The sequence below is a fragment of the Panthera pardus genome, unplaced genomic scaffold (assembly GCF_024362965.1).
Source record: "Panthera pardus isolate Hobbes unplaced genomic scaffold, ASM2436296v1 HiC_scaffold_2, whole genome shotgun sequence".
NCBI lineage: Eukaryota > Metazoa > Chordata > Mammalia > Carnivora > Felidae > Panthera > Panthera pardus.
In genome coordinates this window covers 128704289-128730563 of record NW_026526765.1, presented here as the reverse complement: position 1 = coordinate 128730563, position 26275 = coordinate 128704289, and the positions used below count along the sequence as shown (strand labels likewise).

Below are 26275 nucleotides of genomic sequence, written 5' to 3'. Positions count from 1 at the left end.
TGAATCTGCTTCTCAGTGTGTGCCATTTGAGTTCGACATTGACCTCCGCCCCTCCCAGCTAATCTGGCCCGTGGACTCGACTTGTGAGGACTGCTTGGTGTCTGGAAAAGCAGATGGTAGCTCGTGGAAAGATGGCCCATGATGGAAGGCTGAGCACAGGTGATCACAAGCACAACACACAACAAGTAAGCTTGGTACCTTCCTCTCGCCACAGAATGTTTGCAACTACAGCATCAGAGAATAGGGAAGCAGGAACGTGATTGAGGGAAGGAAAAAAGAAGAAAGAAATGTCAGAGTCTTGACTGTAAGGGTTCCATTCACAGACATACTGCTACCTACTCTGCCACATAGAGAGTCTGCACCGCTCACTGCCCCAGCAACAGCACGTTGACAGGACTCTGAACCTGGACACACGTTTCCAGGTCTTGGGACTCTTGCGATTTCTACTCAATCTTTGAAATCAGGTCCCAGGATCACAGAAACGAACGGGATCCTCCACTTCTGTGGTTGACAGGAGTGAACAACATCTCAGCCAGAGCTCCTGGATTACTTCCAGAAGCCATGCTGATTTTCAACTAGGATTCTCACAGGAAGATCATCTGAAATACTTGTGATTATCTTGTTGGATGATGAAGACTCAGCTTGGAGTCTCTGAACAAGGGAAGAGACTAAGTCTATCACCCATGTCTATGAAATCAACCTGCAGAGCCACTTGGTGGCAGTGGCTACAAGGGGGGCATGGGGGGCATGCTGGGTAGGCTCTATCCCTGGAGTATAAAGGTTATTTGTACATGTGTGCCCAGGCCAGTTCCTGGGCCATGGCGGGATGGCAGCACGTGATACAATTCATGAATTGGTATCTATGTAGTCTATCATGTATGGAGTCTGCACCACTGGCCGGTGGGTGGATAGTATGAAGAATTCTATTGGGGGAGGGGCAGAGGTTCCAGTCATACAGCAAGCGGGAGGCAGAACTGGGACTAGGATATGCGAGCTTCTTTGGGGTCCTGGGCTCTGTCTGCTGTCCAGGGAGTTTCCCTCTCTGGGTTTTGTTTAGGTTGCCAGGGAAGGTCTGCTCACCTTTGGGCACCTCTGCTCCCAGCTTTAAGCACAGAAACATATGGGGCTTCCCCCTGTCTTCAGGGGCTCATGTTGGTGGCTTTGGCTCTGGTCAGTTGGTACCCCTGCACCAGACACCCCCCAACCAGCTCAGTGAGGAGCTTAAAGACGAGAGTGGACTCACGGGTCTTTCTAGCAGAGTCTTCGATGAAAAGTGAGGAGATATCCTCGTCCACACCCACTTCATTTTTGGCAATGCAGGTATACGCCCCCGTGTCTTCATACCGAACACTGCCGATGTGGAGTTCGCTCCCGTTGGCTGGAGGAAGGACAGTGCTCAATATGGCCTGCTCAGCTGGGTCCCCCCCCACTCTCCGCGGTGCCCCCCTCCCGTCTCCCCTCTATTCAGTGTTGAGGTTAGAAACACAACCCCTCGGCAGGGCTGAGGGCAGCCAACATCTGTGATACACACCCAGGAAGGGCTGGAAGAGCTGAATAAATTGAAGGTGGCATGAGACCTGACTGGCAGTTTGTCATCATTGTGCTCAAAAAGCCCGCAAGACCTGCGTTGGCCCAGATAGCCGGAAAATTTGGGGAGACATTTGTTCACTCTCAACACGTCTGGCTTATCTGACTTAGAAACAAATCATGAGTCTCATTTCCATTCCTGGGGAAAGTGTCAGCTGGAACTTGACGGGAATAGCACGGTGACACTGAGGGCAGTTCTTACCTAAAAGGGAGAGTTGTTTCGACATCTGGGTTGAGACGTCCATGCCGTTTTTCAGCCAAGTGATTCTGGGCATAGGAATGCCCTCTGCGTGGCACTTCAGACTGGCTGCCACCCCGGGCTCCTGTGCCTGGGTCTCCGGGTACACACGGATGACTGGCGGGACTGTGGATCAAGTTGGTGCTGGTCAGAGAGAGCCCCCGCCTGGCCTCAGGCCTGTGCTCTGGCCCCGAGACCTGCTCCAGAGGGGTGAACCGACAGGCAAGTCTGGAGTTGTCTTTGTAACCCGCTTACAATCACCCTGTTCAGCAACGCAAGCCCTAGAAGAAAGGGCTATAAAATGGATTGTAAGCAATAAACATGCCAGCCTTTGTACCCTGTAATTCATGGCTTTCATCATTATTCTAAATATGATCAGAAGGACATCCAACTATTTAATGCTATTCAGCTGCTACATGTAAAGAGCAACAGCCGCTGCAAATTTATTTCTAAATGAATAAAATTCAGATATATTATTTCTGTTATGGGAAAGCCATTGGACAGGGGCTTAATTTTTTTGCAGGAAGAGCTTCGCAAAGCACTTCTGGTCACTGACTGGCAGGGCTGCTAATTACATTACCACTCTGGGGAAGTCCATTGATCATTCCACTGGATCACTCTTATTTCTCCACTTCTTACCCCCTGCACTGTGGATGGAAGGCAAGTGTGGCCTGCATAGCTCAGCCATGGGCCCTGGGAGTCAAGTTCGGGGCCAAGGATGTGACTGTCCCACTCATCAGAAAAACGTGGGTGGGCAAGGTGTCAGCGCCCTCCACAGCTTGCTGGCCTTTCTGACTTGAGCCGTCTGTGGGAGAGGCACCTGGAGGAAATGAAGACGGTTTGGAGGATCCTCCCTCCTACCCGTAGCTTTGGGCCCAGGAAATGAAATAATTATCATTTTCAGTGGACTTGAGGGCTCTTACTTATCCATATACTTTACATACTTCCAAAACGGGTCTGTGAGAGTTTATGTAAAGGCACCTGGATATTAAATTCAATACACACCTTGTGGAAAGGTGGAAGATGGATTCTTCCTGAAGCAGGCCACTACATTTTCCCAGAAGTATTGTCTGAGAAAAGAAAGCATCTCAGTACTTTAGGAGAGAGATTTTTCTTGGGACCAGAGGTAGAACAAGTTGATGCTTATGGAGAAGGAGGCTGCTGGTGATCCCAGAATGTGAGCAAGGTGTCCAGTGACCTGTGCTTGGCTGGGCTGAGGACAAAGGAAAGTCTCCATTGCCCCATGAGACATGGACTGTGCAATTCCCTCTCAAAACTCTTTGGGAGGCTATTAATAATCTCATTAACTCAGTCTGAGTTTCACGTCTTTTCTCTGGTTCACCTGTGGGGCAAAGCTGGGGGGCTGAGGAGAAAGCCAAATGGACAACCAGCAAAGGGCATGAATCCAGCTTCAGAATATCCCAGAGCTGTTTTTGTAACAACAGCTCAGAGGCACCCTGTGACAACCACATAGAGACTTAACAAGAATACAATCTGAGTCATTTCCCAGTTTCTCTTTGTTGGAGGTTCTGGGGGAGAGCTCCAGGATGTGCAGATCAGGCTACTGGGCTGGAGGAGGTAAATGGGGCTCTAGCAAAGCCTATCTGGAGGGCTGCTTACAGCATGAAAGTGCATCTCCCTTCTCTCTCTCTTGTTCAATGAGGAAAGAAACAGTAACTTATCTAGACAATTTCCTTATGCTGTGAATTTGGTAGAGGGAGGAACAGTGTTCAAGTTGGATATATCATAGAGTTTTGGTCAGGAGGGTGTAATTCAAGAGCATAGAGATAGAACTGGGGGGCTTAGGAGCACTAGACTGGTGGGGAGTTGGAGAAGGTGAGAGAACACCCAGAGTACTACAATGTGTGTAGCCGTGACCTGGGAGTTAATAAACTTGGGCTCTTGCTAGATCACCATTTATTTATACAAGCCTGCCTAGCAGACATAAAGTAAATTTAAAGAAGGTGAGAGAAGAATCAATAGAGAAAGAAGCAGAAATGACTGAATCAATTAGTCAAAAAAGAATAGAACTGATAAATAAATCTAAGACTTGGATGTCTATAAAAATCAGTAAGCAAAATTTCTGGCAAGTTAGATCAGTGAAAAAAATAAAGAACACAGAGAATTAAAAAATATGAAAATATAGGGGCGCCTGGGTGGCTCAGTCAGTTAAGCATCTTACTTCAGCTCAGGTCATGATCTCACTGTGAGTTCAAGCTCCGTGTTGGGCTTGACAGTTCAGAGCCTGGAACCTGCTTCAGATTCTGTCTCTCTCTCTCTCTCTCTCTCTCTCTCTCTCTCTCTGCCCCCTCGCCCAGTTGTGCTCGCTCTCTCTCTCTAAAATAAACGTTAAAAAATAAAAATAAAAAATATGAAAATACTGTAATCAATTATAGGTAATAAATATGAAAATCTCAATGAAATGGATCACTTAAAAGGAAGCCTTAATGATAAAAACTCTCAACAAAGTGGGTATACAAAGAATGCACCACAATGTAATAAAGGGTGTATATGACAAGCCCACAGCTAGCATCAGACTCAATAGTGACAAGCTGAGACCTTTTCCTGTAAGATCAGGAACAAGACAAGTATGTCCACTCTCGCCACTTTTATGCAACATGGTACTGGAAGTTCTAGCCATGGCAGTTAGGCAAGAAAAATAAAATGCAGCCAAATTGGAAAGGAAGAAGAAAACTGTCACTATTTGCAGATGCCATGACACTAAATATGGAAAACCCTAAAGAATCTACAAAAAAACCTGCCAGAACTAATAAATGAATTCAGTAACCCTGGATACAAAATTAACAAAAAGAAATTGGTTGCATTTCTATACACTAATAACAAGCTATCATAAAGAGAAATTTAGAAAACAATCCCAGAGTGCCTGGGTGGCTCAGTGAGTTGAGTGCCCGACTCTTGATTTTGGCTCAGGCCATGATCTCATGGTTGTGAGATCAAGCCCCGTGTTGGGCTCTGCGCTGACAGTACAGAGCCTGCTTGAGATTCTTTCTCTCCCTCTCTCTCTCTGCATCTCCCCCTGCTCACACTTTCTCTGTTTCTCAAAAGAAATAAACTTAAAAAAATAACAATCCCATTTACTATTGTATCAAAAAGAATACAATATCTAAGAATAAACTCAATCAAGTAAAAGACTTGTTTTTTTTTTTTAACATTTTTAAAATGTTTCTATTTATTTTTGAGACAGAGCATGAGCAGGGGAGGGGCAGAGAGACAGGGAGACACAGAATCTGAAGCAGGCTCCAGGCTCCAAGCTGTCAGCACAGAGCCCAACACAGGGCTCGAACTCATGGACTGTGAGATCATGACCTGAGCTGAAGTCAAACACTTAACTGACTGAGCCACCCAGGTGCCCCTCAAGTAAAAGACTTGTAGTCTGAAAACCGTAAGACTTTGATGAAAGAAACTGAAGATGACATCAAATGCAAAGACATTCCATGCTCATGGATTGGAAGAATTTATCACTGTTAAAATGTCCATACTACCTAATCTACAGATTTAGTGCAATCCCCATCAAAATGACAAAGGCATTATTCACAAAATCATGAATAATAAGACCCGAGAGTCCTAAAATCGTATGGGATCACTAAAGACCCAAATAGACAAAGCAACGTTGAGAAAGAAGAAGAAAACTGAAGGTTTCACACTCCCTGATTTCAAACTATACTATAAAACTACAGTAATTAAAATAGTCTGCTACTGGCAAAGAAAGAAACAAAGAAAGGAAGGAAGGGAGAAAGGATGGAAGGAAGAAAGAAAGAAAAAAAGAAACACAGATCAAAGGAACAGTACAGAGAACCCAGGAAAAAACCCCCATGTACATATGGTCACTACAGCTATGCCAAAGAAGGCAATAATATACAACGGGGAAAAGACAGAATCTTCAATAAATAGTGTTGGGAAAACTGGACAACTACATACCAAAGAACAAAATTGGGCCACTATCTTACACCATATACAAAAATAAATCCACAATGTATTACACACTTGAATGTAAGACCTGAAACCCAAAACCTCCTAGTAGAAAACATAGGTGGTCAAGCTCTCTGACATCAATATTAGCAATCATTTTTGGACCAGTCTCTTCAGGCAAGGGCAAAAGTTAAAATAAACAAATGGGATTATATCCAACTAAAAAGCTTTTGCACAACAAAGGAAACCATCAATAAATGAAAAGGCAAGCTACAGAATGGGAGAAGATATCTGCAAATCCCACATCCGATAAGGAGTTAGTATTCAAAATATATAAAGCACCTATACAACTTAATATAAAAAAAATCCACAACCCAATTAAAAATTGGGCAGAGGACTTGATTAGACATTTTTATGAAGAAGACATCCAGATGGCCGACAGGCATATGAAAAGATGCTCATCATCACTCATCATCAGGGAAGTGCAAATCAAAACCGCAATGAGCTAACATCTCATACCTGTCAGAATGGCTAAGCTCAAAAACTCAATAAACAACAAGTGTTAGCGAGGATGTAGAGAAACAACAACCCCCTGTACACTGTTGGTAGGAATATAAATTCAGGCAGCCACTATGGAAAATAGAATGGAGGTTCGTCAAAAAGTTACAAGTTACCATACGATCCAGCAATTTCACTTCTGGGTATTTATCTGAACAAACACACCAATGTGACGAGATACATGCACACTGATGTTCACTGCAGCATTATTTACAATAGCCAAGATAGGGAAGCAACATAAGTGTCCATCAATAGAGGAATGGATAAGGCAGATGAGGCATATATACAATACAACATTACTCGGCCCTAAAAAAGAATAAAATATTACCATCTGTGACATCAATGAAGGACCTGAAGGGTATTCTGCTAAGTGAAAGGAGAGAGTGAAATCTGACAGAGAAAGACACATACCATATGATTTCACTTATACCTAGAATTTAAGAAACAAAACATACCAACAAACAAATCAGAAACAGATTCACAGATACAGGAAAAACTGCTGGTTACCAGAGCAGAGACAGGTTGGGGAGTAGGCAAAATCGGTGAAGGGGATGAAGAGGTACAAACTTCCAGTTATAAAATAAGTGGAGGGAAGTAAGAGACAGCATAGGGAATACAGTCAATAATATTGTAACCACCATTCCTGGTTATGAAGTAGATTTATCATGGGGATCATTTCATAACATACCAAAATATTGAATTCCTATGATGTACTAGTGAAACTAATAGGCTATTGTATGTCAATTATATTTCAAGAAAGAAAAAGAAACTTAAAAGTACCAACACGAATTAGTCAAGAAGAGATTATTTAAAAAACTTTCAAGTGCTACTTTTCACTTATTCTAGATGAATGGGCCCTGGAGATCTTCTGCATAGCACATGGCCTACAAGTCAACAATATTGTACTGTACATTTAAAAATCCATTGAGAGGATAGCTCTCAAGTTACACATGTTTACCAGAAACAAAAAACTAAAAAACAAAAACAAAGGGACACAAGGAAACTTTTGGAGGTGATGGCTATGTGTATTACCGGGATCGTGGTGACAGTACCGTGGGTACACACGTATGTGCAAGCTCATCCAACTGTATACATTCAGGACGTGTAGTTTTTTTGTATATCAATTATACATCAGTAACGTGGTTGGAAAAAAGTGCTACTAACCCAAAGTCACCCTGACTAGTTTCATAGGAAGGTTCTTTCTTATGTTGAAGGAAAGGATCATTCTTATAGCCTATGACAGAGAAGATGTTGCAAATTAGGTCATGAAGCTAGTATAACCTGGACACTAAAACCTGCCAAAGAGCACAAAAAGGATGACTACAGACCTAGCTCACTTAGGACTAGATGAACCAAAATCCCAAGGGACGTATTAGCAAATCAAGTCTAGCATGGTAATAAAAGCGCATACCATGACCAAGTATAATATGTTTCAGTGGCTAACTATCAGGAAATCTATAATTAATCACATCCAAAATCACAGGCAGTCAAAATTTGATTCTCTTGCTAGGCACTGAAAGGGCTTTTGAAAAAAATGCAAAATCAATTTCTTGGAGGAAAAAAACCTCAATAAAATAGGAACAGAATCATACTCGCTTCCTACAATGAGGAATATCTCTATAAAAAGAAGAAACAGCACCATTCTTTTCAGATTGGTGAAATAGTAAGTTGGAAAAAAAAGAAAAAATGAAAAGGCAGGAAGGCAATATCAGACTCACCATTATAGCAGGTGTGACAGTCAATTGAAGGCAAGAAATGAGAAGCACAAATATTAAAAGGATGGAGAAAAAAATGTATTTTACCTGGATATGCTCCCGATAATGAACCCAAAAGTACTAAGGTTTAATAAGTGAATGCAATACGGGGGCCAGTACCAAAACATACACAACTAATAGCTTACTTACTGACAGCGACCAGACAGAAAATACGGTGGACCTAAGTGAAAAAAAAAAATGGTAAAATCTCACTGAGGACATAAAAAAAGACTTGAGTAATTGTAGAGAGACTTTCTGGGATAGGAAGATGTACTGGGGTTAAGAAAGGAGATACCCCAAATTAAACCATACCTTTAATCTAATTGCAACTCAAATCAGTTGGTGAGGTCTTGACAAAAGAATTCTAAAACTTACCCAGAAGAAAAAATGTGCAAGAACAGCTGAGTAAATTTTGAAAAACAACAGCGATGACGGGCACTTTTTCACACCAGATATTACCAAGTAGGACAATAGCAAACGTTGCAAGGCAGCGAGGGGGGGGGGGGTGGGGGTGGGTGGGGGGGGGTGGGTCAGGGAAGGGGTGGGGAGAGGCAGGGGACTGCTGAGGGAATCCCCACCTCTGGGTCAGGCACCACATTAATGGTTTGGATTGGTTTTACAAAGCACGGTCAATTTATTATACGCAGCCAACATTTATTAAATACCACGCGGTGGCCGGCATTAGGGACAGAAGAATGAAGATGGGACTGGTCCATATCCCCACGGAGCCTTCTGTCCCGGGGAAGGTGATTAAACAATGAATTCCAAATGTGATAAGCGTTACAGGGTGGTGGGGGCTGGGGGAGCTTTTGGGGCACGGGGACAGGGGTCTGGGAAGACTTAAAGAACCCAGTAGGAGCCACTCTCCACCTCACAAAGGAAATACTGACCTTCCATACACCCATGGTGCCCATGCCTCAATTGATGGGAGGTTTGTCTATTGATCTGGTAAATCTAAACCAGGGGTGTGTGGACTGGCTTCTTCAGATAGATGGCCAGTGGTCAGTACCAGCCTTGAAGACAGTCCTTTGCCTCAGCCCTGACCTTTGATACCATCTGTGGACCCATGAAGTTCTGAAACTGAAGCGTGCATCTGCATCCCCTGGGGGCCTTGTTAAAACTACACCGGGACCACCGCGCAGGGTCTGGTCCCGGAGGTCTGGGATGGGGCTGGAGGATTTGCTTCTACCTATCAGGTTCCAGGTGAGATCTTGAGTCAGTTCTGACTTGGAAGACGACAATTCAGGGCTAACTGTGGACTGAAATGCATGGCACCATTCTAGAACAAAGTGAAACGTGACTGAAAGTCAAGGGTGTGGAATGAGTCATTCACTTAAAAATACATAAATGTCTACTGGGCAAAGACACCTGCACTGGCAGCGGTTGAAATACTGCTCAGATGTTCTCATGGTGAGAGGCGCCCCCTGCTGGCCATGGGTCTCTGTGAGCCACAATCATCCTGGGGCTAAGACAACACTTCCTGTGGCCTCCATCGTCTCAGAACTCTGCATGTTCCATCTTCCAAGGCTCACCCTTCCCAGTCTGGCCCCAACTATGCAAATGGAGGTGGTTAGGACACTCTTCATCCTGCCCCTGATTCAGGAGCATGTCAGTATTCACAAGAAGTCTGGGCTTCTGGGGCATCCCTCATCCCCAAAACCTTCGGTTGTATCTTCTGGAACTCATGTTCAGCCATCAGCAAAATGTCCTATATCCTCAAACTCTTGTATGAACGTTCCTTCACCTTCTCGCTCAAATGGAAACCTGGCGACATGGTTTCTCCTGCAGCCTCTTAAGGGGACTTGGCTCTCTCTCTCACCTCTTCCTCCTCTGAAGTGGGCTGGTACGTGGGGCAGGCACCCCTTGGTTCTCACCACCACCGCCAGCCTTCTTCTTCCTTCGTCCCGTTCTGAGTCTTACGTCCCCAGATGCCATGCCTCCTCACCCCTCCAGGACACATTGCCCCAGCACATCCCTCCTACTCCTGCAGCGTTCTCCCCCTTTCTAACGATTCTTCTCATCAGCCCATGAGAAGCGTTTAATTTCCACCTTGGGAAAAAAGAAACAAACCCAAACCTCTTTCCCCCACCTTCACTCCCCGATACTGTCCAATTTTTCTCCTTGGAAGCACCCTGAAAAGATGTCCACATTTGGGGGGCTCTAATTTCTCTCCTCCATGGCCTCTTGAGCCAGTCCCATCAGATTTTCCCCACCATGCCACAGAAACGGCTCTTCTCCAACGACCCCCACATGCCAACCCTGCCCCCAGTGTCCAGTTCTCTGTCCTCATCTGTACTATTTGGCACAGCTGACCGCACCTCCTTGGTCCCGGATGTCCCTTCACCTTCAAGCTCAGAAACCCAACCGGGTGCACAACACCTTAGCATTTATCATGTCTGCATGAGCTCCCGATCTTTCTTCCCCAAACCTGCTCCTCCAACCTCCTCTTGTCTCAGAAAATGGCCACTCCACCCTGCAGCTGCTCAGACCAAGATCCTGTGGAGGGACTGGTGACTTTCCCAGCAAGTTGACAGAGATGTCAGAGATGTCAATTTTTCAGTAAGGCTTTCACTTGCCATCCCCTCTCCCATTTCTACCTTTCATCTGACTTTCCTTATCCCTATATGTTTTTCCATTCTCCTCCTGAGTATTTAGCACCCTCTGACTTGCCCCAAGAGGACAGAGATTTTGGCCTGCTCACTGCCGGGTTTCCAACACGTGGCCTGTGAATGGCCTGCAGGAGACTCGTACGTATCTGTGGGATACAGATTATGACACCTGGAGGATCACGAGGGGCTGGCAGCAAAGGAGGGGGAAGCATTGTCAGCCAAGGGAACAATCAGTGCAAATTCATGGGCTGTAGCAGTTGGGGCGGGGTGGGGGCCAAGAGGTAAGGCAGGTGGGTGGCAGGACCCAGGTCACCGTGAACACAGACTGCAGGCTCTCAGGGCCAGGAAGCTGCTGGCTCAGGCCTCCCCTCCTTTGTCCTGCTGGACTGGCATGGAGGAGACAACAGCGGGACAGCTAGGGACCCTGTGCACAGTCCTAGGCCCCTTGGGTCTTCCTCGCTCACTGCCTTGCACAAGCTCCGCTGAGAAGCCCATCGTGCCCTGACCCGACCACTTGCTAACTGGAAAACTGACAGGACAATGTTTAAGAAAAAAAAAAAATCATCTCATCAGTGGGGTGGGAGCTTATTCACTGCCCTCAGAACCAAACTGTCCTCCTTGTGTGTGGTGACACAGCCATCAATCCTACAGCTGGTAGGGAACAGGCCCAGGCTCTGGATGAAGCCCCTGATCACCTTGGGCAGAACATGTGAATCCTACTAGAGCCAGGGCTCTGGACCCAGCCTCCTGCCAGGACAGGAGAGCCGGAGAAGCTGACTGGGCATGGAGGCGTCAAAGACCCTGGTGGCCCTGGCCCCCACTTGGATGGGGCCCAGTCAGGAAAAAGTCCTACATTTTCATTGTGAGAGACTGAGCGGGTGGTGGGGACACACAAATTCCTGCCAGCAACAAAGACCCACCTGTTTTCCGTTGGCCCTCATCTCCCCTCTTCCTTTGTATTAATTCACACACCAAAAAATCATTTGAAATTAATATATTCTGGGTAAACACATTCACTTTCTTTTAAATTTGCAAAACCCTCCAATGAAAACATTTGAATATGTAACACAAAGGCCCGTTTTCTTTGGGAAGCATGGATCATTTCCAAGGTGAAAGGCAGCATAAACATGTCCTAAGTAAGAGGCACATTCACAATAGTACCGAGCTGGAGTAATAAACAGATTTGGGAGATTATTATTGTGTTTTGAGAAAGAATCCTTACTTGTCTGAACCGTGGGGGAGTTCGAGTGTGTTTTTATTTTAATGGATTAATCATTTATGTCTGAAGGTCTCCCTCCTTCCTATGAAGGCAATGCAGGAGGTTTGCATGAAGTTATAAATCATGTCAGTGTTTGGGCCTCATCTCTGGGAGGCCTGGTCTACGGGGAAGTCATACTAATAATTTGAGAGAGGCCAACCAGGTCAAGGCAGAGCTGTGGATGGAGAAGCCCCAGAAGGTGGTGGCCCAGCCTGTATATGGGGTCCTGCCCCTGCCATCAGGGAGTGGGGCAGCTCCAGAAAGAAGTATTTTATCCCTGGTTTGGCAAGTTTCTCTGGGCCCTGATTTTCCCCTCTGTATAATGGATTGGAGGCTCTCTGAGGGGCCATCAGCTCAGACCATCTGTGTCCACAAACTGTAGTGAAATATGGCTGAGATAACCCCTAATCTCTCCCATATCTGTCCCACCCTGGACAGTAAACAGGCATTTTCTGAGCATTTTAGATATAGCAGATCTCATCAGGCTGATAAGGCAAGAGGTACTACTGTTATTCCCATTTTATAAGTATGTTCACTTGCCTTCTTTGTATGCCAAAAGCACTTGAACCCAGGTCTCTCTGGCTCAGAGTTCAGCTCTTGACTGTGTGACAGAGTTGTCACCCGATGGGAGCTGCACCGTGCCTAGGCTGGAAAGCCCTACCCAGTTCCTGCCCCCTGGAGTGGGATCTCTGTGCCTTTGCCCACCAGCCACATGTGAACTCCCCAGCACCTCTGCCCATTGGCTTGGAGTCTTCGGAGCACTCAGAGAAGCAGTTAACTAGGCGGGGCCCTCTCTCCTCCCTTCTTCATCCCCCCAACCCCTTCCCTCTGGCTGAAGAGAAACTATCTGGAGGAATGGACACAGAACATCGCTCCCTGACTGTGTGTCCACACACAGCTTCCACTCAGTAAGCCACAGGCCAGCTTCCGGGCCAAGTGGGGACTGAACCAGACCTCCTGCAGCACTGCTGGGCAACGGCACCGAATTCTAACCAGGCAGCTCAGGATCTTCATGGTTTTCAATCATGCTTGGGATGAATGACAAAAGGGAACCAATCCCAGTGATGAATTTCCTCCTGCCTTCTCTCCCACTTCCTCAGGAGACTCCTGAGCAAGGCAGCATTCCTGCTGTCGTGAGCACCAAGGGTGCCTCCTCAGCTTCCCAGGGGCTCCGCCAGGAAGCCTCTGGCACCACGCTGCAGCCTGCAAAGCTCCCTGCGTCTGGTGCCACTGTGAGCCTTGCATGGCACCCCAGCCTTCCTGGGACCTGAAGCAGCATCGGGAGTCTCCACTGTGATGGGCCGAGCCCCAGCTGAGCTGGACAAGCGAGCCACATGGCTTGCCAACCTCAGTCCTGCTGAGGCCCGGCTGGCCCTACATTCCCTGCTGTAGCTCCTTCATCACGTGCTCAGGCTGCCAGCTGTTTTCGGCCAGGCCTGAGCTCAGCACGAGGGGCAGAGGGACATGAGGCAGGATGCCTGTCCCCTGTCCTCCACAGTGTGTGGCTGACACCTGCATCCACCATCTGGATTCTTTAATAGCAAGAACATGATGCCCTGGTAAGGAGGGGTAGGGTAAGGCAGGGCAGGGCAGGTGTTAAGAGTCTGGGCTTTGGAGTCAAGATGTGCTTTGCAGTTCCTAACTGCAGGGCTGGGATCCTGAGACCACCGAATCCCTCTGAGCTCCAGTCACCTCCTTTATGAAACGGGGATGCCACACCACAGGTATTCAGCATTTGCTTTCCTAACTGTGTCTTTCATACCATTCTATTTTCAACATCTTGTCTTCCCAGACAAATACAACTTTTTTCCCTCTCAGTCTGACACAGAGCTTAACTTCTCTAACACTCGGAAAACCTTGCTTCTTATTTCCAGGTCAGCAGGCAGTGGACTTAGGTCTCTGGGAGGCAACTCCACCTACTTGAGCATGGTGCTTCCATGAGGGAGCTGGCTAGTGGACCCACACGTCACCCCCAAGTGCTGGGAGTCAGCCCAACCCAAGAACTTCATGAGCTCCTGCAGCTAGAGGCGCCCCCCCACCCCCGCCCCCAGTGGCCTCACCTGGCTGTCATGGGGCCAAGCACAAAGGGTCAATTTAATGACAAAAAAACCCTGATCACCAAGATCCCAGCATGCTCCTGACTACTGATCGTGTTTCCGCTGGAAGAGAAGCCTTAAATCTTTCCGCAGTTAGGAAATAGATCTCAAGTGGCCTCTTTTGGTTCTCAGCGGTTGGTTTTGCTTTATGTAGACTCCCCTGGGCCAAAAGCAGCCTCTTCGGTGGAGACTAGGTCATGGTGGGGCCGGTGGGTGTGGGTGGGAGGTGTTCAGGGAGGGACTGAACAGCTGCATAGCCTACTTCCCATCTGGAGGGAGGGGCTCATTCTCTAGCTGGAGCTGAGGGTACCTCATGGTGCTTCTGGGTTTGGGCTTTGCTCTTGGATTCAGCACTGGGTGTGACTAACAGACTCACCCACATCATGACCACAGACTCACAAGTCTGGGGAGACATGGGGCAGAAGGGCATGGACTTGCCCTTAGCACCATGGACTTGCCAGTTAGCATATGAAGTCATCTAAGACCACACAGTCCCTTCCAGAGGCCCAGGGCAAGTACAGGCTCTCACCTGTGAGGCACTCAGTTTCCCTGGCAGGTGGCTCCCCTCCCCCTCCTCAGAGGTTCTTTTGTAAGAAATAAAGGAGAAGAGGTTCAAGCTCACTGAGCCCCTCGTTCTTGTGAAGTGGGGTCAGGATATAAAAGGCTAAGAATCTGTGAATACTGCTTCATTTGCCTTGTCCAGGTTTATCGGAGGACCCGAGGGACCTGGGGTGAGCCATGTCGAGTTGTTTCACAACCAAGCGGTCACCGACATTGTACCACGCCGGGCACTCCTTGCCAGGTTTAGAGGGAAAAGCCCTCTTTCTGTTACAGAGCACGTGCTCTGCCCTTGGAGCAGCCCCTGGTGCCAGGGAGCCCCAGACACTGCCTGCTGGCTACACTGGACAGTGGCCTCTGAACCTAGTCTGGGTTAACTCACCTAGTTGTAACTAGGAACCCCTGGGTTATTTCCGGAGAAATCCAGTGACTTCATTGTAGGCCTGGATTTAAGCCAGCAAGCACAGCTGCAAACCCCCAAAGAATTAAGTATGTCCCAGGGTAAGGGAAATACTAAGATATGGCCTAGGCATGTATGGCTATAAAAATCCTACAACATCCCGCAGGGTAAATGTAGACACCAGCTGAGCTCACCCCAGTTGTCCTTAAATGGCTTGTTACCATGATTCCAGAGGTAAGTGAAATGGAGCCTCATTATGTAATCATTCTTAACACCTTGCTCACTTTATCTCAGAGCAGAAGCCCCGGCCACCAGCTGGCACAAAAGATCTAGGGCAGACTTGGAGTTTCCACACTGCCGTGATACTTGAACGCCCTGCTCAGTGGTCGAAGTGGAGCCCCGCTGGGCTTGGCTGGATGAATCTAACTTCTGTGGGGTGCTGACCACGGCACTGTGATGGCCTGCTTGTGTTGATGGCTGAAATGGCCAGGTTGGGGCATCCAGTGGTGTGACACAGAGGTCAAAGCATGGTCCTGGGTCTAGGAAGACACCCACCAGTGGTGTGGCTGAAGATAAGTGACCTTACCTAGAGATTCATCTATAACGTGGGTTAAAATACACTGACTGGTGAAGTCTACATGACGTGTTAGCACAGGGCTTAGCCAGCCTAAGTGCTCAGAAAACACTGGCTATTTCAATGGCTTGTGTTGTCATCGGGAGGGGCTTATTCTTCTCAATTTCTAGGAGTCCTGGAAACACGGGGGGTCTGTGAGAAGCAATAAAAATGTCCCAAGCCTGCTCAGGTTCTGTCTTAGCTTGGTCTCAACTGAGGCTTGTTGAGCCTCTTAGGGAGGCATACGGGAAGCAGGCCCTGGTGTAAGAGGTAATGCCTCCCCACTTGACAGGTGATTCGGGTGAACACCACCTGGGAGAGGAATGTTGTGTTGTAGACAGTGTCAGCTACTCAGTGGGTCCAAGAGCACAGCAGCTGGCTGTCGCTGAGGCACCGGTACATTCTATGGGGACTCCAATAGAGCCCCAGCTGCTGAGTGTGATTTGCCTGAGTAGCTCACCCCCTTGCACTGGGATCATCTCATCAAAGAAGGCTTCGGGTGAAGTCATACGGAGAAACTAGTCGGCAGACTGCCCTTTCTCCACTGCTGCCCTTTACTTACTACAGGGATGAGATACTTGGGGCTCAGACAATCTTTAAGATAGAGTACGGGACGGGGAGGAGTGCTGTGAGCAGCATTTCGGGAACGCTTTGAAGGGACGACATGCATGGAGCCATTTACTAACCATTCACCTGCAGGACGTGGGTCTGGAAGAGCTCCTCATGGCCGGAGGCGTGGCAGGTGTAGTTGCCCATGTGGATGGTGGTCACCTTGGTGATGTAGAGGGAGTCATCCTCTCCAAAGTCCTGCACAGGGTGAGGAAGACAAGGAGGTCGGTCTTTGCACTGAGTAGGCCGGAAAGGATAGATAGGTCTCCTACTTTTCCAAGAAAACAGAAACCCTGCTGTGGTAGAGCCCCTCCCTCAAGAATGTGGTGGAGGCCTCCTGAGAACAAAGGCAGGCAACGTGGCCCAATCAACATGACTCTGGAACTTGCACTGTGTCCAATCAGACGATATGTCACCAAATATAGGAGACAAAGAAGTAGAAATTGCATAAAAGCTACACCCCGCTGCACTTGAGACTCAGTTTTTTTGGTACGAACCCACTGAGCTCGTGCCGGCAGGACGAATCAAGTTGCTTCCTGGACAGACAAGCCTCGGCGTCCCGTCACTCTGCGTGAGAATCCTGCTACACTGTAGCCGAGCTGCCTGCGAGGCTGTGATGGCCCGGGCAGCGGGGACCCAGTCGCTCTTCCGTGTTGCTTGCCTCGACCTGATATACTCACTTAACGCCTTATTCAGCCTGTGAGGCCAGGCTTGAATACCTTCCCCACACACTCCCTCAATTTCTAATCACTGGGCTCGTTTGCCCCTCCTACTAATCCTGGGTCTGCTCGGTTGGTTTCCTGGGCTTCTCACCCACCTGCTGAGAAGCTCTGGCTGGCAGCCTTGTTTAGGGCTGGCAAGTATTTCTTACAAAACTCGACACCCCCAAAACAAATAATCCAATTAAAATGGGCAGAGGGCACGAACAGACATTTCTCCAGAGAAGCCATCCAGATGGCCAACAGGCACATGAAAAGATGCTCAGCATCACTTATCAGGGAAATGTGAACCAAAACTACAATGAGGTATCATCTCACACCCGTGAGGAGAGCTAAAATCAACAACCTAAAAAACAACAGGTGCTGCTGAGGGTGTGGAAGAAAAGGCGCCCTCTTGCACTGCCGGTGGGAATGCAACGTGGTACAGCCACGGTGGGCAGTAGCATGGAGGTTCCTCAAAAAGTTCAAAGTACAAGTAGTTTATGATCCAGCAATCGAACGGCGAGGTATTCAGCCAAAGAATACAAGAAGACCGATTCAAAGGGATACACGCACCCTGATATTTAGAGCATTATTTACAACAGCCAAGATAGGGAAACAGCTCCAGTGTTCATCACCTGATGAGTGGATAAAGCAGATGTGGTACACGCATCTCCAGTGGGATATTATTCAGTCATAAAGAATGAAATCCTGTCATTAGCAAAACTATGGGTAGAGCTAGAGACTATATATACTAAGTGAAACAAGTCAGCGAGAGACAAATACCATATGCTTTCCTTCATATGGGGAATTTAAGAAACAAAATGAACAAGCAAAGGGAAAAAATAAGACAGAGAGGCAAACCAACGAACAGACTCTTAACCATAGAGAACAAACAGCTGGTTACCAGAGGGGAGGTGGGCGGGGGATGGGTGAAATAGGTGATGGGGGTTAAGGAGGGCACTTGTGATGAGCACTGCGTGATGTATGGAAGCGTTGAATCGCTCTACTAGACACCTGAAACTAATATTACACTGTGCGTTAACTGGAATTAAAAAAAACCGAGAAAGTTTTTCTTAAAGGGACAGACAGCAAATCTTTTCGGCCTTGTGGGCCATAGGGTTTGTGTTAACTACTCAACTCTGCCTTGTAGCACAAAGATAATCATGACAGTACATACATTAATGAGCACCACTAAGCTCCAGTGAAATTTTATTTAAAAAAGTAGGCGGGAGAACAGATTTGGCTTGCAGGGAGACTTGGCCTACCCCTGGTTCAAATCCACCTTCCCCAAAGACTTCTAGGCAGCTTACAGAGACCTAGATAACCTGAGAAGGGGAACAGAACCCTGAGGAAAATGAGGGCAGACAAAAAACTAGGGAAGGGACATAAAAGAGAACCAGGAGGGGCTGATGCCAGGGGTTCAGTAAGAAAAAACTCAGTAAGCCCAGACTCTATGACCTCTGTAGCCACACAGTGTGGGGTCCTCTAGGCCAGTGTAGAGGGGAGGATGGGCAGGAGGTGGCCTTGGCAGGTCGGAGTCCCTGAGGAGCATCCGATGGGCAAGGAGGGCCTGCCCCAGGGCCTGTCAGGTCCGATGCACTCGCTCTTGCAGGACCAGGCACCGTGTGGGCCCTGGCCAGACACCAAATACAGACATGCCGGCGAGTGGTATTGCCGGGTGTTTCTGGGACACCCCTCATTCAGATCTGGACTTAGCTACTCTGCATCTTTGAGGGGTGGGGCTCAGAACTGACAGGACGGAGGAGGTCCTGGCTTACTGGTGAGAACACGGGGCTGTGCAGTGATCGAAGTCCGGCACCAGGGCTCAGGAGACTCGGATTTTAGTTGAATTCTGTCACTGACCAAATGTCCCCTCGTCCCTCTGGGCTCTGGTTTCTCCATCTGCCTGTGCCCTGCCCATCTCCTAGGGTGTTGGGGAGATCTGGCAAGAGAACACACGTGAATACTTCTCCCAGTGTGAGAAGTGTGACGTACGTGGGTGTGTTACATTTCTTCTTTTTTTTTTTTTAAGTTTATTGATTTATTTTGAGAGAGAGAGTGAGCACACATGCGGGAGGGGCAGAGAGAGAGAGAGGGAGAGAGAGAATTCCACGCAGCCTCTGCACTGTCAGCACAGAGCCCGATGCGGGGCTCGAAATCACAAACTGTGAGATCAAGACCTGAACCGAAATCAAGACTTGAATGTTTAACCGACTGAGCCACCTAGGCGCACTTCTTCGTCTTATTAACAGGATATGCAAAACTCCCCTTGACCTCCTAGAGCCAGCACCAAACCATCCCTCTTGCCATTCCCTGTGCCCTTTTCCATAGAAGCAATCTGGTGGCAGGAGGGAGGGAAGGCTATCAATCACCGTGGCACAAAGGGTTGTCAGAGGGCAGCCGCAGAGCAGCTCCCGGAAACGCTGACCCTCTGCCTTGCTCACCATCCAGGGCGCCCCACCACAACCATCATGAGACCCATCAAGATGTTTTTTGGCTAATTAGCCCAGTGAGGGAGTGCAGGCCCAGAGAGAGGCTTGGGGTAGGGCACAGCAGGGAAGGTGGATCATGGATGCAGGCATTTTCAGGGGGGAAAAAAGTACACAACAGCATTCCCGATGGAGTAAAATATTGGAGAGGGCTGCTAGAGCCCAGTGAGTTTTCTCTGAAGCATTGCTCTGCTTAAAAAAGCCCCATTCCTATCACTTCCATAATAAAAATAAAACACCAGATAGCTGATTTGTCCTGTGTCATAACAGAGTCATAAAGGGTTCATACCTGAGTTGCTTATGAAAAGTTAATGGTTAGTCAGTTCTGGGGCTGACATATTTCTAGTCTAAGCTGTTTGTGTGTCAAAACCTAAGTCTGGAGGAAAATAGATTTTGCTTGGAGGCTTGGTGGCAAGATAGCATCTTGAAAAGAGGGCAGGGAAGTAGGGTGCGGTCTCTACCTCGGGAGCCCCTCAATATCTCACCTGCTTGGGTCTAGGGCAGACTCCATCCCAAAGAACAACACCAGAGCTGCTAGCAGGGGGTCTGGTGCTGGGGACCCCCTGGCACTTTCCTTCTCCTGCTTCCCTGAGCCTTTGTACCCACAGCCCTTCCTCACTGGAGGGCCCTTGAAGCCGGGCTCGGGTTGTGGTGCCCCCTTGATGAGGCTGTGCAGTCAATGGGGACGACAGGTTGCTCAGGCTGAGAAGCACGCCAAGGCCAAGGTTTCCACAAATCAACCGCAAAGTGATGGATTGGTCATAACACCAGCTCACAGTCTTCAAGACCTAGCTCTGTGCTGGGAAGCTTCATACACATTGCCTTGTATAATCCTCAGAAGTAAAACTCCCAAACCAGAAAATGAAACAAGGGGCATCTGGGTGGCTCAGTTGGATAAGCATCCGACTTCGGCTCAGGTCATGATCTCGGGGTTCTTGGACTCAAGCCCTGAGTTGGGCTCTGTGCTGACAGCTCAGAGCCTGGAGCCTGCTTTGGATCCTCTGTCTCTCTCTCTCTCTCTCTCTCTCTCTGACCCTCCCCCATTCATGCTCTGTCTCTCTCTGTCTCAAAAATAAATAAATATTAAATTTTTTTTAAATAGAGAATGAAACAAAAGCCCAGTCCCCATAGGGCGAGGAAGCAAGCTCTCCTTCACAAGGTCTGCAGATTCTGATTTTCTCTCACCACCTCCACTGCACCCGGTGGCCCAATGCACCATCTTCTCACCTGGGGGACAGCAGGGATCCCCACTTCTTCCCCTCTGCTCTGTCCTCCACATGGCAGCCAGACCCTCCCCCCTCTCTCCGAGTCACAGCTCTAGAGGGTCTGCAGGGATGGCCTGCCATCCCTACCTTCTTCCACTCCCCCCTGCTCCTTCCACACTGGCACTGTGGCATCCTGCTCGCACTCCAGGCATCCTGTCCCGTCCTCCCGAAGGCGGTCAGTCTGGTTGGCACCCCCTCCTTGAAGTCTGCTCTAATGTTAACTGCTGAGATAGGGTTGAGAGCCCTCCCTGTAGCCCTCACCCCCATCCCTCACTTGCCCTTTTCTCTCCCTCTCTCTCTTTCTCTTTCTGGCACTTACTACCACTTAGCATACCATTTGTATGTCTCCCTCCGACTGGGATGTGAGCTCCCCAGGGAGGGCAGGGACTCTGGTGCTGCACGGTGCTCCCTGCCGTGCCCCCAGTGCTTGGCACGGGGCCTGGCGTTTGTTGGGCCCTCAGTAGTGATTCAGCAACTGGATTGCACAAGTCGCTGAGCGACGCTTTCCGCAGGGACTGTGTTCTGGTTCTCCGGGTTTGCAAACTGGGGCACCCACCTCTTGCCTTCCCATCCACCTGAGTGTTCAGAGACATGGGGTCAAAACGAGGCGGCTGGCAGGAAGGCAGAGAACTGATCCCAAGCATGGGGGATCCCAAGCATGGGGGATCAGCATGGGGTGGCCTCTGCTTCCCCACCCCATCTCCTTCTCCATGCTGTGTTCTTCAGGCCAGCCACAGGGGCTGGGATTGACCAAAGAGAAGGCTCTACCCAGAGCAGCAGGCAGACAGGGAAAAGCCCATGCGTGCCATGCCAGGCTCGGCTGATGACTTCTGGTGAGCCCCTAACGACGTCATTTAACCTCTCTGTCTGTTTTTCCTCATTTCTACTGGCAGCAGGGGCACAACTCCTGAGCGATCACTCAGGTGCTGAGGGGTGTGCATCAGTTCTTCAAGGGCATGATGGGATGCTGGATATGTTACGGCTCTCCTTCAAGCACCTAAGTCGTTACCAGCCTGTGACTTAGGCCCTGGGGAGAAGCTGACTGGGCAATAAATAAAATAATGTGTCAGGGCTAAAACAATAGGCATCATATAATCATAGAACGAAATGCATATTGTTTTCTGGAACATGAATACTGGCTACTGAAATCAAATTTACCTCATTGGATGCGAAGAAATTACTTTAAAAATTGATTTATAACAAGCTACATAATACTAAACCTGCAATCCTTCCTCTCCTGAATGTTCTTTGAGATGTGTCTGAATGCTGCTATCAATGCTTGATTGCATCTCTGTAATTGTCTTTTTATGGATGGCTTTTTTTGTTGTTGTTGTTCTGAAGCACAAAAATGTATTAGCAAAATCAAGGTTCCTTCCAGAAATAAACAGATGACAGATTAGACCATTCTTTGTACTGATGCACATCTGTCTTTGGGAAAGAGACAATTTTACTAAAAGGCATAGTTTTTGTCTTTTAAAAAGCTATTTTGTAAGTATCTGCCCTTAATAAAGAAAGTAATTAAATGAGACTTAAGTATTAAACAATATTTAAGCAGAGGGTAGATGGGGGAGGTTGTCATAGTGATACATGTGACTCAGGTCTAAGTAATATGAAAATGAGCCATCAGTGCTGAATATTTAGCGACTAGATGTGAAACACAAGGACTCCAGGGTGATTTTAGAGTTTAGGTTAATGATACTGTCAACGCCACAAGTTAAGACTCACTTTAGAACCATTTATTCAGAGCTTTTCCGACCCTGCCTTTCTCAGTAGTGGAGTCCTTCTCAGGAGCCCTCTGCCCTGGCTCTCTTTGGGGAGGAAAGAGTCAAGGAGAGGATCTTTGTCCCATGCTGGTTCGATTTGGCCCCTAGAACCACTCACCCCAGTGTCCCTCCTGCATGAACGTTTCAACACAAAGGACCCAAACACTGAACAATACGCAACCCCTTGGTGGTGACCAGGCTTCAGACATGTCCATTATCCAGACCAAGCAAGGACCAGATGCATCACAGTGGGCACACAGAAACATCCACGTGAACACACAGTACACATGAGCATGCGCGTGTGCCCTCATGTGCCCTCCCACCCCCATGCCTCTGTAGTTGACCACCCTGACCCACACTGCGGTCTCCGTGCTGGTCACTTCCTTCCAGACCCTTATAGAACATTCTTGCCACTCTGCACTCACCTGCTCAGAGTTCTCTTAAGAAGTCCCTGCAACTTAAAGCAATCCCTAAGTAGCTGCTGAACATCTAGGGTAGGGTGGAGCTGCTATGGACAGTCACGTTCAGTGTGAGCAACCCAAAGTTGGTCAGTTCTCTTGCTTATTCCCAGCTCCAGGCCAGCGAGCCACAGGAGTGAGAGGAATCACCATGGGGAGAGCTCCTGGCTTCCCTGGGATTGCAGGGAGTACGCGGTCACTGGCTGACCTGGCTTTTATTTTCAGGTTCCCCTGTGATTGTGACTGCCAAAGCGGAAGCACCTTATCTCTCTGTGTACCACCGTATTGTCCCCAACGTGTGGCTCAGCTGGTGTTTGCTGAACAAATGGAGGTGTGTTAACCACTTGTGCTGGCTCTCAGGGAGCCCTGAGGGGAAGGGTAGTCAAGAAGTAATGTTATCCAGAGAGCGGTCTGGCTTTTGTTCGCCTGGGGGCTTTGGCCACTAGACTGCCTAAAGATGTGATTTCTGATGGGGGCTCTGGCCATGCAGTACCAGCTCTGTCTCCCAGGGGCTAGGAGGTAGAGGTCAGCCACGTGAGCAACACGTGGTCAAGCTCTCACAGAAGCTCTGGACACCAGGCTTGGGTGAGCTTCCCTGGCTGGCGATACTTTGTGCATGCTGTTACATGGCAACGCTGGGAAAAGGACACGTTCGTGACTGCACCGATGGACAATGGAAGCGCTGCGTTTGGACCCTCCTGGATTCTGCCTCATGGGCGGTGTTGGCGGAGGGAGGCTTCTTCTCTTGGCTGATTTTTTTTTTCTTATAAACCCCAGAAATTCAGAAGTTCAAGACCAAGGTGTTGGCAGATTTGGTGTTTGTTGAGAGCCTGTTTCCTGGTTCTTGGAAGGTTGTTTTTTTCTTTTTTTGCTGTAACCACAGATGGTGGGAGGGGTCAGGACTCTCCTTTTTTTTTTTTTTAATTTTTTTAACGTTTTTATTTATTTTTGAGACAGAGAGAGACAGAGCATGAATGGGGGAGGGTCAGAGAGAGAGGGAGACACGGAATCTGAAACAGGCTCCAGGCTCTGAGCTGTCAGTACAGAGCCCGACGCAGGGCTTGAACTCACGAACCGCAAGATCATGACCTGAGCCGAAGTTGGACGCTTAACCGACTGAGCCACCCAGGCGCCCCTGGGACTCTCCCTTTTAATAAGGGCACTAATCCCATTCATGAGGGTCTACCTTCACGACCTATTCACCTCCCACAGGTCCCACCACCAAATACCCTTACAGTGGGGAGTAAGTGTGAACACGTGAATTTTGCTGGGATATAAACATTCAGTCTATGGTACAGACGGATGCTTCCACACAAGAAACGATGAACAGAGGATAAAGGAGTTCAAATTCTGAGAAACAGATATCAGACTTACACCCAACATAACTCTACAAATAGATTAAATATATGAAGCAACATTTTAACACGCGGTCTCTGATCTTTAAGAAAGGAAAACATGAGATGATGTCCACACTCTCTCCAGCTCTCTGTTTGAGGGCATTTTCCAAACCGTAGCACAGACAACCAGCACTCACAGAACGGCAGCAATGGAAAAAGAGGTCAGAACACAGGTCTCTTGAGATACCTAGAATTTGTGAGCTGGGGTAGCAGAGAGGATGGGGCTTTGAAGGAAATTTCTTAGGGGGCCCTTGAATCACTGGCTGGACACTAACTTATAGATGCTCAGGGTGAGACTCTGCCAAGCCTTGCAGATCACATATCCCGGGAGTCTGTGAGTGGAGTGGAGATCCCAGAAATGGCATACTGTTGAGAACAGTTGGGGTTTGGACCATCCAGAATAGAGAGACCTTGCTGAACATGCCAGGTATCCCCGTGGCTGATTTTAATCTATGCTCTTCCACTGTAATAAACCATAACTGCGAGTATAATAGCTCTCAGCGAGTTCTGTGAGAACTTCTGGCAAATTATGCAGCCTGAAGGTCGTTTTGTGTACTCCCCAAACTTGTAATTGAGGTCACAGTGAGGGAGGGCTTGTGTGGATTGCTACCTCTCACTTTGCAGTCGGTTCCAAAATTCAATCAGGGGGATCCTGACCCAGTTGTGTGGATGTCGAGCATTTGGCCTGGGGGCAAACCTGAATGTCCAAGCGCACATGGGTGTCTAGACACTTGGAACAGGAAGCTCGTGTCAGAGCCTGTGCTCTGAGTATCCAGCGTGTCCATCCCCAGAGCCCAGACGGCAGACACCTGTTGACTCCAGGACTCCAGGGTATCATGTGGATAAGTGGCGACTTACGGGACCTTCTGGTGGGTTGCAGGCTTTGGGTCCTCACCTGATCGGCCTGGTGTGCCGGCTGGGGCAGGAGGGGACTCTGGTGATACACTGTACTGCAGCCATAACCTGAAGTTCCACACTGCCTCGAAACTGCACCTGGGAAACCTGCAACCCTTCAAGGGAGATGCTCCGTCATGAATCCCCGGTCTGAGAAGGCCTTATCAGCTCCTCTGACCCGAACCACACTCAGAGCCCAGACAGCCGATCGGCATTCTTGCTGTCCTTGAAACACTCCAGGGAGTATTTGATTAAATTTCCTTCCATGGTTCATTTCAGGGACCAGGAAGGCCTGCAATCAGGAATTTTCTCCGGATACACTGTTTTAAAACCGTATACGGGCATATCTCGTTTTATTGCCCTTCACAGATACTGTGTTTCTTTACCAATTGAAGGTTTGTGGCAACTCTGTGTAGAACAAGTCAATTAGGGCCCTTTTTTTCAATAGTACTTACTCATTTAGTGTCTCTGTGTCACATGTGGTAATTCTTGCAGTCTTTCAAACTTTTTCAATATTATATATGTTATGGTGATCGGTGATCAGTGATTGCCAGTCAATGAAAGCTCAGATGATGGTTTGCATTCTTTCAGCAATAAAGTATTTTTAAATTAAGTATGTACTTTTTTTAGACATATGTTATTGCTTACTTAATAGACTATAGTATAGCGTAAACATAACTTTTATATGTACCGAGACCAAAAAATTCATTTGACTCATTTTACTGTAGTATCTGCTTCATTGGATATTCATGTTATTGCAGTAGTTGGAGCCAAACTAGCCGTATCTGCCAAGGTATGCCTGGAGCAGAGTGTAAACTGGTACAGCTTTTTTGGAGGAAGATTTGGTGAAATCCATCAAACTGAAAACATGCTCACCCTCAGATATAGTCATTCCACTTCCTTTACTTTTATTTATTTATTTATATTTTTAATTTATTATTATTATTATTATTATTATTATTATTTTATATAATTTATTGTCACATTGGTTTCCCTACAACACCCAGTGCTCATCCCAACAGGTGCCCTCCTCAATGCCCATCACCCACTTTCCCCTCTCCCTCACCCCCCATCAACCCTCAGTTTGTTCTCAGTATT

The 26275-nt window shown here is 47.9% G+C and overlaps 1 protein-coding gene across 5 annotated transcripts in view; it reads right to left on the bottom strand.

Annotated features, from left to right (window-relative positions):
* The window catches only part of FSTL4 (follistatin like 4), a 580824-nt gene that overhangs the window by 25676 nt on the left and 528873 nt on the right, over window positions 1-26275 (bottom strand). For 4 of the 5 annotated variants that reach the window (XM_053907486.1, XM_019422002.2, XM_019422001.2 and 1 more), the window contains exons 8-11: window positions 16288-16408; window positions 1790-1951; window positions 1244-1378; window positions 199-225 (exon numbers count right to left, since the gene is read on the bottom strand). In XM_053907486.1, the coding sequence (XP_053763461.1) occupies window positions 199-225; window positions 1244-1378; window positions 1790-1951; window positions 16288-16408 (445 nt within the window). The remainder of the gene's footprint in view (window positions 1-198; window positions 226-1243; window positions 1379-1789; window positions 1952-16287; window positions 16409-26275) is intronic. The other variant, XM_019422005.2, reaches the window with a different exon arrangement.